Source organism: Mustela nivalis, assembly GCF_964662115.1.
Source record: "Mustela nivalis genome assembly, chromosome: 14".
Taxonomy (NCBI): domain Eukaryota; kingdom Metazoa; phylum Chordata; class Mammalia; order Carnivora; family Mustelidae; genus Mustela; species Mustela nivalis.
Genome location: NC_139033.1, coordinates 39,237,219 through 39,250,917, shown reverse-complemented (window position 1 = coordinate 39,250,917; position 13,699 = coordinate 39,237,219). Strand labels below are relative to the sequence as shown.

Below are 13,699 nucleotides of genomic sequence, written 5' to 3'. Positions count from 1 at the left end.
TAAAGAAAAAATCGTAAAAAAAAAAAAAATTAAAAAGTAGTGGGAATGATATAGGAAGACCACTCTTTGATGTTGGGGAGATAGATGGATTCCCCCAAATATCTTTGAGATGCAGACTTTCCATAAACTGGAAAGTGTCAGATATAACAAATATATTCATTATGGCGTATAGCTCGCTATGATTATTTTTCCCACTCAGATGTTAACCTTTTCCTTTCAATGTTTTGATTTAATATAGTAAATTATTATACTTGTCCTTTTGTTTAAAAAAAAAAATACCGGAAAGTAAAATGTAAATCTTTGATGGAAAATGTGATCATGTTTTTCCTGGGCAGGAGGGAACTTGCGGGCGGTGATGTTTGCAGAGATGAGATAGAACATGACCCAGTCTGTATTCCTGTAGCACGCTACAGAGTTTCCTCTCCTCTTAAACCCCATCTGGCAAATAGAGGCAAAGCTAATTTCATAAGAACTGTCTTGTAACAAATCTTAGTTTAGAAAAACTCCCAACTCTTTGGCATTTCTTTGCTGAGCTCATGGTTCTTTATCAGTGAGCTCAGTCCCGGTGGATATGAACAGTCAAGAGAGGGTGTTCCCACAGGAAGGTCCCTTTCTCAGTTTAAAAAAAGATCGGACAAAAGCATAATGCAAAATTCTGAGTAGCAACCTTTTTAGGAAGTATAATTTAGCAAGCCACTCACATTTTTGAATATTTCATGACTTTTCTCCATCTCAAATTGTTATTAACCAACAATGTTCACCAACTCTTAAGTTAGTAAATATTATAGAATGGAGCGCTACCCTGGCCAGCGAGGGTGCTGAGCAAGGCACCCAGCTGCCTTCTGCTCTGCTCTGATGAGACTTGAAAATGCACCAAACAGCAGGACAAGAGTGCATAACTGTAAATATCTTTGCGCTAATGAGGACTTCTCTTTTCTCACCAGTAACAGCTGGGGGTAAAAGTCATCAAAGACAAAATCATAAATGTTTTATATTGGAAAATGCTAGGTGAGTCTAAGACATGGTCAGTTGATTAGGTTACTGCCAAGAAGTAAACAATAGGCTTATTAAAGCTGTAATTAGGCCTTGTGGACATACTGTATTTTTAATCGGAGCTTCAGCAGGGGATAAAGTAGCTGAAATAATCTAGTGCTTCGTCAAGTGGAAGTAAAGCCAGCTTTTAAAAATGTAGCTATGCCTTTTTCTTGGGATTTCTACATGACCTTTGTTCTGAGAAATTGGGTGACTTCATTTTAAGTTACAAAGTAACTTGTAGGAATTGATTAATTGTTATGTGGTTTTCTTACATTGTGTCATTGATCATATGGTGGTGGTGTTTTTAATGGTTCCCTATGTTTTGGCGAGTTAAGTGTGGAGGGGAAATATAGGATGATGGAATGCATTGAGCCACGTACTTTACCTACTTTACGTACCTACGACTGCAGGTAAAGACTGTAGGAATAGGGGGGCCTGGGTGGCTCATTCATTAAGCGTCTGCCTTCGGCTCAGGTCATGATCCCAGGGTCCTGGGATCGAGCCCCGCATCCCGCTCCCTGCTCTGCTGGGGGCGGGGGAGACTGCTTTCCCCCTCCCACTCCCCCTGCTTGTGTTCCTGCTCTCCTTCTCTCTCTCTCTCTCTGTCAAATAAATAAATAAAATTAAAACAACAACGACAACAAAAAGACTGTAGGAATCAAGGGTTATGTAGTTTGCCCATGGCCACATAGGGGCTAAATGGCTGAAACTGAACTTCTAAACCCAGGCCTGTGTCCTCCAACAGATGCCTCTTACATCACACCACCATTGACACCTTATCCTGCAGATCCAATTTCTCCAACCAAGGCCCCCCAGAGGGCTGCTTCTGCTTCCACCTGAGCCGTATTGGCTGTAGCCTCTGACACTGGGTATACCTGCTGCCTCCAGGACACGAGCGCTCTGCTCACCCCCGTCATTTGTTCTCCCCACATCGAACTCCAGCTCTCATCTCCCCTCCTCCATAAAGCCCTCCTGATTTTTTCTGCCCCCACTCCTGCATCATTTGATGAGTTTTTCTTTTTCTTTTTTCCTCCAAATTTTTATTTAAGTTCTGGTTAGGTAATGGACAGCGTAACGTTAGTTTCAGGTGTAGAATTCAGTGCTTTCATCACTTACCTACAACACCCAGTGCTCATCACAACAAATGGGCTCCTTCATCCTCATTGCCTAGTTTGTAGTACCTGTCTACCTCCCCTCCAGGACCCAGCAGTCTGTTGTCTGGAGTCAAGAGTCTGTTTCTTGGCTCGCCTCTCTTTTATTCCCCACTATATTCACTTGTTTCTTAAATTCCACATAGGATTGAGATCATATGGTATTTGTCTTTGTCTCACCTTATTTCACTTAGCATAATACTCTCTAGCTCCACCTACACTGTTGTGGATGTTAAGAGTTCATTCTTTTTATAGCTAAGTAATATTACATTGTGTGTGTGTATTCTATTATATGGAATATATAATATTCCAATAATTCCATATAATATATAATATTCCATATAATGGAATTATATATATGGAATTATAAATATGTATAATACCATATATAAATATGTGAATACCATACATGGTATTCATAAAGATTATATATGTATACACATATATACATATATAGATACATAGACATATATATTTATATATATAGACATATATATTTATGTATGTGTATATAGATAGATAGATGAATACCACATCTTTATCCATTCATCAGTTGATGGACATTGGTTTTTTTCTATAAGTTTGGCTATTGTTGATAACACTGCTATAAACATTGAGATGCATGTATCCTTTGAATCAGTATTTTTGTACCTTTAGGGTAAATGCCTAGTAGTGCAATTAATGGATCATAGGGTAATTTTATTTTCAACTTTTTGAGGAACCTCCACACCGTTTGCCAGAGTGGCTGCACCAGCTGCATTCCCACCAACAGTGCAGGAGGGTTCCCCTTTCTCCACATTCTTACCAACACCTGTTGTTTTCTGTGTTGTTGATTTTGACCATTCTAACGGGTGTGAGGTGATATCTCATCATGGTTTTGATTTTCATTTTCCTGATGATGAGTGATGTTGAGCATCTTTGCATGTGGCTGTTAGGCATCTAGATGCCTTCTTGGGAAAAATGTCTATTCATGTCTTCTGCCCATTTTTTAACCGGATTATTTGGTTTTGGAGCTTTATGAGTTTTTCACTCTCTGAATACCTTTTAGATTTAGAGCCATAGATTTTCTGGTATAGAGCTCATTTCAAATAACGTATTAGATGAGTAAACTTAACATTTACTTATTTTCTCTCCACTTGTAATAGCATTCTGTATTTTCCACTAAGCCTCATACATATTGCAGAAATAAAATTCTGATCCAGAAATTTCAATTAACATAAGCATCTGCAGAATATAGAAAGAACCCTTGAGATAAGTAAGCACTTTCTTTGGACTAATTCCATTCTTTGTAGATATAATCTCTCTTTTTCAGCATTTATTAAGCTCTTAAAATGCTTCCTGTTAATTATCAGCTAAAACAGCAGCTAGCCAACATTCTTTTCCTAAAGAGGTCATAGATTTTTTGTCTTTTTTATTTTTGGAATTATATGGCTCTATGAGTTACTAGAATTAGGTTTAAGTGAGAAAATTGTAAGAATGTGGAACTCATCTTTTCATTTTTCTATAGATATGTGAGCCCACAGATGCTATCTAACTTGGCTTCCTCACATTTGAGAGATGCAAAATTTATGGGCAGATATTTTGATTAATATGCCCTTTCTCAGATAATGAGGCAAAGCAGTGGAAGTTTGGCAAGACTTCTCAAAGCAGCAGCCAGCTGGAAAATGATCACAGTTTTGCAAGATTATTAGACCAATGTCTGAAAACTTAGGAGAACATCTTATTAAATGCTCATCTCTTTAGCTCAAACTCATATTGTTCTTCTCTGAGGAGACGTTAAGGGTTGAAGCTTCTACTCTGTGTTTTCCATATGTTACATAACTCTACAGAAAAAAGAGATAGATTGACTGTCATCGTAGAGGACACATGCCCTTGTCATGGTGAAAGAAAGCAGCTCCCATGGCCGGGGCTGGTGGGCCCACTGAGGCAGGCACCTGTGGTGGGAAACGTACCATCTTCCCATCCAACCACTGTCTTAGGAAACAATATGTCTTCATGAATGGTCTGTTCAGCTCCCCTGTTAGCCATATTATGAAGCTAGGCGTTATTTTTGCTGTTGAAATTAGAAATAATTAGAAATAATTCAGCACCTTTCTGTGCTGAAAGGTAGTATGATGGTTCTTGGGGCACCTGGTTGGCATAGTCGGTTAGGAGGTTTTGGCTCAGGTCGTGATCTCAGGGTTGTGAGATGGAGTCAGCTGGGTGCTCAGCAGGAAGTCTGCCCAAGATCCTCTCTCTCCCTCTGCACCTCCCTCTTATTTCCCCCTCCCCCACTTGTGTACTCCTAGGTGCACACACTTTCTCTCTCAAATAAAATCTTTAAAGGGCAGTGTGGCAGTTCTCAAACTTGACGGTAGGTTGGAATATTAAGGTTTTTGTCTCACCATCGGGAGTCGGATTTACATGATTTAAGGTGTGGTCTGGGCATCAGGGAGTTTTAAAAACTGCCACATTTGAGAAATCACTAAGTTAGGAAAACCCATTTTCTGGTCTTGCTGACTGGCTTCAGGGAAGGTGTCAACTGATGTGTGTATACTTCCTAATGTGCTGTATTGCCGCAAAGGTTTTTTCCAGTCCTGGGAAAGATACAGGTCTTTCCATATGAGGCTTTGTTGAATTGCAAGGAATTTAAATTGATTTTTCTTGTTCTGGAGTTAAAGTCCTAGGTGAAAGGCCCTACAAAAGCATTTTGTTTTTCTTTAAAGCAGGCTCTCTAATAAAAAGGAGATCATGTGGCTCACTTATGAAGACAAGCATAAAACCTTTCCAAGTCAAATACTAAATCTTTCAAAAAATTCTTAACGCTTAATTTACTTAATTGCAACATTTATGCGATGTCTTCCATGTTTCGAGTGAGTAAATAATGTTTTGAGGAATACTCCTAATTTTTTTGGGAAACAAAATTTAGGATATGTGAGGAAACAAAATGAGACAGAGCTAGGGAAGCGCGTTAAGGGCACTGCACTAGCGTGGATCAGCAGCAGAAGCACTCCAGCAACTCTGTGGCTGATGGCAATCAACAAGGGGAAATTTCTCTTGACAGTAACCAGATCAAATCAGATCACCTGACTCTTTTCTTGACCAATGGGTTTTTCCTACTCTGGAATGAGTTGCTGAAAGAGATGAAGAGTCTAACCTTCCGGAAGAATTTCCTGTAGACAGGTCTCAAGGTGAAAAAAAGGAGAAAAACAGTTCCTAAATCTGGCTGTTCTACTGTCATATTTTAGTGGAATTTTTGAACTCTTATGTTCCAGGGCCTGGCTGCAGAGATTCTGATTTAGCCCTTCTGGAAAGGTCTTAGAGTTTGTACTTGTAAAGCTTCGAGGGAATACTGATGATCCCCAATGTGGGGACTCACTGGATGATATACACAGCCAAGTTCTTGTCCAGTGCTGTTCCACGGGGTCCTGATGACCAGTCTTCCCTGTTCTTCAGTGATTTTCAATTACTCCTGAATTGTGAACACATTTGCTCAGTAGACTGGCTATTGGGACCCTATCAAATAAAGAATTTTTTAAAAGATTATTTATTTATTTATTGGGAGGTTGGACAGGGTGCACACCAGAGGGAGAGGGAAGAAAAGAGAGAATTTCAAGCAGACTCCACATGCTAAACATGGAGCCTGAAGTGGGGCTTCATCTCAGTCCCTGAGATCATGACCTGAGCCAAAATCAAGAGTCCGACGCTTAACTGACTGAGCCACCCAGGCATCCCATATGAAATATTTTTATAAAAAAGAAATTGATATAAATGCGAGAATCAGGCTCATAAAGTATATTCTACAGGTACTTTCCATTGGGGTTCAGGAAGGTATTATTACCTGAATACACCTGATTCTTGCTAATAATTGACTTCATTGTAAACAAGTATTAATTAACACCTAGAAAGTAGAGCTCAGCTAAAAATTTTTTTTTAAATAAAATATGTTATTTTTACTTCCTTAGGCTTTTAAAATAACTCTGTGGAGTATAATTCATATATCATAAAATCTACCCTTCAAAAGTATATAATTCAGGGGTTTATTATAGTACTTTCACAAAAAATGTGGCCCCATTATTATCTAGATCCAGAATATTTTCATCATCCGTCCCAAAATGCCTCTTCCCCATCAGCAGTCACTCTCCATTCCTTCTCGCTGCATCCCCTGGCAAATGCTAACTTATATTCTGTCTCTATGAGTTTGCCTATTCTGGGCATTACATGTGTATTGAATCATAAAACCTGTGGCCTTTTACATCTGGCTTCTTTCACTTACAGTGTTGCCAAAGTTCTTCCATGTTGTAGCATGTGTCCCTACCTTATCCTTTTTATGGCTGAGTAATATTCGATTGGGTGGCCCTGCCACATTTTGTTTATCTGTTCATCCACTAATGGGCATTTCGGTTATTTCCTTTTGGGGACAGTTTTGAGTATTATGTACAAGTTTTTGTGTAGATATATGTTTGCATTTCTTTTGGGTATAGACCTAGGTGTATAGAAGCTGGCTTCTATACATTCATTTAGAAGCTGGCTGAATGATCTATGGGAAGATACTTCTAGTCCCTCAAATTGTGTATATGTTAGAAATTTCTTGTAATAAAAAGTACAGAGAAAAAGGGAAAAAAAACCCTTTCATAGTTTCAAAAGTTGCCACAAAATGAAGCCAATGGAAAAAAAAATGTTACTTTAAAAAATATATATTTAGGCGAAATCATTCATTGGCTTAGAAGTGAGTTTAATATGTGAGAATAATTTTTAAAATATGTGAGAATAATATATCAATGGAGATAAATCAATTTAAAGATGACTTGTGTTAGAGTTTTTACCCTTTATTTTCAGGCCAAGTAAGCTGAACTTCAGAGTTCAATAACTTCTTGCTTTATCTCTATTACATTAGATCTCTTGATCACAGAATGAAGCAAAATGGATACTTTTATCTTTTAAAATAGATTTGATTGCAGTAAGAGACACATTGACCATTGTCGGCTTAAGTAAAGGTTGCTTGATTAACTTGATATTGATATATATTTATAATTGGGTTTGAATTTTCCATATAGGCTCACTTCCATTAATTGTAAATAGCCTTTAAGAAGAATCAAAATGAAAATCAAAACCTTCTTAACAGAAGAAAATGCTATTGAATACATAGTTGTTTTTTTTAATTACCCCCCCCATCTCCCTTCCCTTCACAAGATGCCTCTGTTCTACTGCTGCGCAGGCTATAGGTCCTTTGAGTACCATCCATAATTTATTTATTTTTAAAAAATATTTATTTATTTTGGGAGGAAGAGGTAGAGCAGGAGGGAGAGACAGTCTCAAGCAGACTCCTTCCTGAGCATGGAGTCGGACGCAGGGCCCAGTCTCGTGATCTGGAGATCATGACCTGAGCCAAAGTCAAGGGTCAGACAGTTCACCAGCTGTGCCACCCATGCGCCCCAGTTTCTCTAGGACATGGACGTGGTATGGGAAGCAGAATTCCAAGGTCAGACCATGAGAACCACCCTCAGGCGATCACTCAATGACATTTTGCTATGGGAATGCCAGTCCTATAAAGATACATGGGAAAATATTAGGCATCTGTCCATTTTATGTTTGACAGCTTTGTTTTATGTAAAGCACCACGAAGTAATATCACTGATACTTTGTTTGCTATTTTAAGCTGTCTAAAGTGCCTTAAGATATTAAGTTGGTTTGGGGGCCCTTGGACGGCTTCAGTTCAGGTCATGATCTCAGGGTCCTGGGACTGAGCCCTGGTGTTGGGCTTTGTGCTCAGCAGGGGGCTTGTCCCTCTGCCCCTCTCTCCCTGATCATGCTCTTTCCTGCTTTCAAATAAATAAATTCTTTTTTTTTAAAGATTTTTTTTTTAAAGATTTTATTTATTTATTTGACAGAGAGAGATCACAGGTAGGCAGAGAGGCAGGCAGAGAGAGAGAGGAGGAAGCAGGCTCCCTGCTGAGCGAGAGCCCGATGTGGGACTCGATCCCAGGACCCTGAGATCATGACCTGAGCCGAAGGCAGCGGCTTAACCCACTGAGCCACCCAGGGGCCCCTAAAGATTTTTTTGTTTAAAGATTTTATTTATATATTTGTCAGAGACAGAGAGAGAGAGCACAAGCAGGGAAAGCAGCAAGCAGAGGGAGAATCAGGCTTCCCACTGAGCAAGGAGCCCAGTGGAACTTGATGGATCATGACCTGAGCTGAAGGCAGATGCCCAACCAACTGAGCCACCCAGGCACCCCACAAATAAAATCTTTAAAAAAAAAGAATTTAACTTGATTTTTATTAATTTAATAAGTTCAAGTCACAAGGTCATAGCTTTTCACAGCATTTTTAGGATTGTTACTTGGAGAGCTCACAAAGAATATTTTAAGTTCGCATGAGGAAGTCTGCCTGTACAGTAGCCATCCATACATATCTGTAGCATTTGTTAAGCTTCCCTCTAGAGAAAACAGAGTGTATCCTTAGAGTCATGCAGAATATCATGCAAATAACAAGGTGCCAGTGAGTATGTGTTAGATGGGTGAATGAGTGCTTTTATGGAGAAGCCCAGTTCTGAGCCCTGAACTATTCAACTGACAAGTGTATGTATTCTCTGCCGATACAGATCTCACATCCAAAATTACAGTCCTTCTGTGCTTTCTCTTTTCCTAGGTTCTTTGAAACTGCTTCTCTGAAGATACAAGTATTCTATTTTGAGAAGGTTTTTATAGAAATAGAAAAATGAGCTCAGGAAGCCAGACCTGGAAGGTCCCACAGTGATCATTTAATCTAAATATTCCCTTCACAATTGAGGAAGGAAGGAGAATGTAAGTCCTGAACTTGGAAGGACTCCACTTCCACCAACTGCTCAAAGATTAATTTCATTAATTATGACATTTGCATGGCTCCGATGCTCCGCACACATGTACTGATCCCCTAATCATGCCAGCAACTGTTCTGGACTCTGGATCCAGCAGTGGGCAAGGGATATTAAGTTTCTGAGCAAATGAGATTTATGTTGAACAAGAATGAGGCATAGGAGTGGGGGGAAAAGAAAGAAACTCTGGGCAGCCTCATTTGAGATAGTCTAACAATGAAAATCACGCTCCTGGCAGTAACCAAAGAAAATTCTCTTCCCCCATAGAATGAAAATATTTCTACTTTCTACCTATCTAACCTACTTTTCATTTCAAATTATAATGAACAACGGTCTTGGATTTTATTGTTGTTGTTGTTAGAAACTGTCATCCCACAAGTAACACAACTTTTGTGCACATGACTTCTCCTCTGTAAGCTGAGGAGGGTTATTTAAAGTTCCTTCTGCCTTTGAGACTCTTCATTGAGGAGAGCCTCGCAAGTGTTTTTGGATTCTTTTTCCTTCTCTTCCAGCCCCTTACCTTCCATGAAGGGCTTGGAGGATGGTGCTTCAGGTTCGATATCTAGAAGACCTCTTGGCTCTTGTGGTTTAGCTTGTGACACAGTGATAATGGGAGAGAGTCAGACATACTTCCTGAAGTACAGCAATCTTCTGGCTTTTTCTTTACTTTTAGAGCCATAGAAGGAAGAAGTGACAAGACCATCAATCATTGTGCAGGAATAAATACTGCTAAACTTGTCAGCTTTTTGATCCTTCCCCGATCATTTTTTTTTTAGCTCAGTTCTTGGAAAAGGAAACTTTGCCAAAGCTTTTATTTTTCTTTGTGGTGTCATATTTGCCAGGCCAAGGATAGAATATCGAGGTTATATGATTTTAGGACTCAGAAAATCACATGGTAGTAAAAGTGGAACCTAACGAAATAATTGTATATAAGTGGTAATACAAAAAATGAGAAAATTCATTTTCGAAAGCAACTTAAAAGACAAACTGTCTCATACCGAGTTTACTTTGTCAATTTCTTTAACGAGTCTACTGGAGACACTAAATAGAGGTTTTCTATAGTGTCAAGTTTTGTACTGATTTCAGGTGGAATTTTTGCTCAGTGTCCATAATCCTACATTTATAGAAGAGAGCCAATGTGAGCCACCGTGAAACTGATCCATGGTTAGTCAATTGTTCACTCTGGATTGGAGCCTGACTGGGAGGCAAGTCAGTATTGCCTCAAGCAAGTTTATGTACCAACAACAGAGAACAAATTGCAGATCCGGAATACCTGGCAGGTCATGTTGTTGGCAAGTGGTGATAGTTTCATTGTACAAGTGGGAAGTCCTAGTCGATGCAGTGCTCCTGTATCTTCTCTCCACATACGTAATTCCTCCCTTTGTTATAAGATTAAATACAAGTTCATCTTGCTCTACGAAATCTTCACAGACCACTACAGCCCATGAAATTACTGTTTTGTTTGAACTAAAAACACAACTATTTGACTCATCTGTCAATCATATTTCCTCTTGTAAAGCTAGGTCTTTTTTTTTTTTTTTTCCATCTTTAAGCCTTAAGTGTATGTATGCCAGATACTAAGATAATAAATCTTTAAAATTTTCATTTTTGGACCTGATACTGTATATTGGAGGTATTTAATTAGATTTGCTCAAGGCTTAGCTTGTCTTAACTCTGTCACAAAAAATAGTGCAAAAAACATAGTTAACTTTAAGCAAAAATTGGAAGTACGCTGATATATCTTCTTGACTTTATTATGTTCATTTTTCCAGGCCAGGGGGCCACAGTATCCCCCAACTTTATCTTGTATTTAGGCAGCCAGTTTTTTAAATTTCCTCCCCCTGATCAAGACTTGTGCTCAGGGAAGAATTTAGCTTTTGTCACATATCTCAGGATAGGTTTAATCCTTCTTTCCCAAGAGAATCAGCAGTTTCATTCAGTTCTATTAGTGAAAGGACAGACGTTATCACCCTTCAGAGGAGTTGCACATGGGCAAGTCTGGGAGGCAAAGAGAGAAGAAGGTCGAGTGATGGTGGCCCAGATAGACCCAAGTGGGGGGAATTGATGGCAATCTCCTCTAACAACCAATTTAACTCAGAGACTAGGAACAGCAACATCTTCAACTAAAACGTCCTGGTAAGATATTTAGAATCCTCTGAACTCAGAGCTAATCACTGCTAGGTAGTTAGTCAATGAAGACATTTTCCAAGAAGAATTTCAGGTCAGTACCTGAGCTATCTGCATCCTTGTATTGAAGAACGCTGGTTATTGATGGAAGCTAAGCAACTCTTCCTGAGCAATGACTATACTTTGTATAGCTACTAAACAAAAGCAACAACAATAAAAGAACATTTCAGCAAACATTCACCTTGAGAGTCCTACTCAATGAAGAAAGCATACTATAGAAGAGGAGAGGTTTAGCATAGAAGTTATGTATTGGCAGCTCTCAAAACACTTCATTAATTAAAGAAAAATGCACCCATAATATATTTAACAGGATTTAGCGGCAGGGTAGCTCAAATTTTAGAGAATTCTAATGCAAAAATTTTTCTGATCTTCCAAATGATGTAATGGTACTGATTTGCTAAGTACCTAATTATCATTTTCATCATTATTTATCCCTTTTAGTTTTGATCACTAACTAAAATGACTGTGTAAAAAATAAAGTTTTATTTGAAGTGATGAATATGTACATCCTTTTCTTACAGGTAAAAAATGATTAAAATTATCTAGCCATTTTTTAATAAGATTTTATTTATCTATTTGACAGAGATCACAGGTAGGCAGAGAGGCAGGCAGAGAGAGAGGAAGGGAAGCAGGCTCCCTGCTGAGCAGAGAGCCCAATGTGGGGCTCAATCTGAGCTGAAGGCAGAAGGTCTTAACCCACTGAACCACCCAGGTGCCCCTTATCTAGCAATTTTTAGATATATCTGTGGGATAACTTATTGAAATTTAATTTTAATTGCCCCAGAACTGGGGAGTATGATGTTTTCTGCACCTGTAGAATATAATAGGAGAGATACTTTTCTAAGAACTTCTTTGCAGGCCTTCCTCTACGTAGGACTATCTAACCTGTTTCTACAACTCACGAACCAGAAAATTTTATCAAATGGCAAATCATTTTGCTGACCTCCAGAGTGGAAACCTCCTTAAATATTCTGTAAGTGATAGTGTAATTCAAAGGTAATCACCAGTGCAGGTGTTCTAGGCAATAGCCCCTGGCCTTACCCAGAGTCCTTATAACAACAGAAGAAATTAAGACTGAGGCAAAAGAGGTCAGCACGAGGGGAAAAATGGCGAATGGCATTCTTTCAGGCAGGAGAAATACTAGCAGAATTACCATAGTCATGTTTCTTACTAGCTTTTCTCCTTTTTCAAAGTCTGGAAAATATTCAGCAGGTTTGCCAAATACAACAGATTTGCCATTGGAGAACAGAGGCTTTGGTATTTCAAAACAGAAGATTTTTAGACACTGCTTTTGAAATGATTTCAAATCAATGTTTTTAAAGGTTGTCATCTCAGTTGTTAAATTTTTTAAATTAAAAAGGAATATTTTGCATGCACATAATAGAAAGCTCATTATACATGATTAGATGCAAAATGTTTCCCTCGGCTTTTCTCTTCCACTTACCCATATGTAGTTTCAATGTTTTCCTAGCCTACCTGCATCATCTTGGGCTGGCTTTTTGGTTTCCTGTGACTTCCTCCTCTTCCTGGCCCCAAAGGGCACCGACTGTAAAACTAAAAGCCATGGCTACTTTCTACTACTACTGTGGCAATGACTGTTGTGGGTTCCAGATAGTTTTTGTCCCATATGAACTGACAGGATGTAAAAAGATTTGTACTGAGTGAAATAATGGAGGTACTCTTGCTCCCTAGGCTGCTTTGAGCAAGTTAATTCATAATTTGACAAAATAGAAGTATCCAACTATTTTTACCTTGAAATGTACATTTATGTTGTGTTTTGAAGGAAGGTAGAGGGAAACCAAGTTTTATCATAACCTACTATTTTTCCTCTTCTACACAGGCCCACCAAGACCATCACTATGACCGATGGGGACTATGATTATCTGATCAAACTCCTGGCCCTTGGAGATTCGGGGGTGGGGAAGACGACATTTCTTTATCGATACACGGACAATAAATTCAATCCCAAGTTCATTACAACAGTAGGAATAGACTTTCGGGAAAAACGTGTGGTGAGTTTTTAACCATACTGTTATGTTAACTTTGTTGCTGATTTCTCTTCCCCTTGACCCATTGAAAAATAGAATTAAGAACCTATGTTTATTGTACCACAATGTGTCTGTCTTTTTTATCACAGGGAACTTATAACCTGTCACTTTAATTCAATTGAGAATATTCTTAATGTTGTCAACTTTCAATAATATTTTGCCAAGAAAAATGTGGAGTGACACTACACCTGTCTCCAAAAGCATATAGGACAAAGAAATAATTTACAGGTTTATAGGTGTGTTTTCTGTGAATTCTCTAGGAGTCTTTCAAAACTTGAATGATCCGGGTTTTAAAACCCTTAACTCTTGATCTGAGTTAAGTTTCTCCATAATAACTAGTGTTCATTTCTCAACTCTTCAGAGAGAAGTTAAAAGAATGATTGGCAAATAGCTGGAAAATGAGCTTTGTAAGTGCTTGCTGCATTTTTATTTATGTGTAGACT

The 13,699-nt window shown here is 38.6% G+C and overlaps 1 protein-coding gene across 8 annotated transcripts in view; it reads left to right on the top strand.

Annotated features, from left to right (window-relative positions):
* The window catches only part of RAB27B (RAB27B, member RAS oncogene family), a 206,502-nt gene that overhangs the window by 175,738 nt on the left and 17,065 nt on the right, over nt 1-13,699 (top strand). For 7 of the 8 annotated variants that reach the window (XM_082699654.1, XM_082699658.1, XM_082699653.1 and 4 more), the window contains one exon: nt 13,049-13,220. In XM_082699654.1, coding sequence (XP_082555780.1) covers nt 13,049-13,220 — 172 coding nt within the window. Of the gene's footprint in view, nt 1-8,816; nt 8,972-13,048; nt 13,221-13,699 lie in introns of all 8 variants that reach the window. The other variant, XM_082699656.1, reaches the window with a different exon arrangement.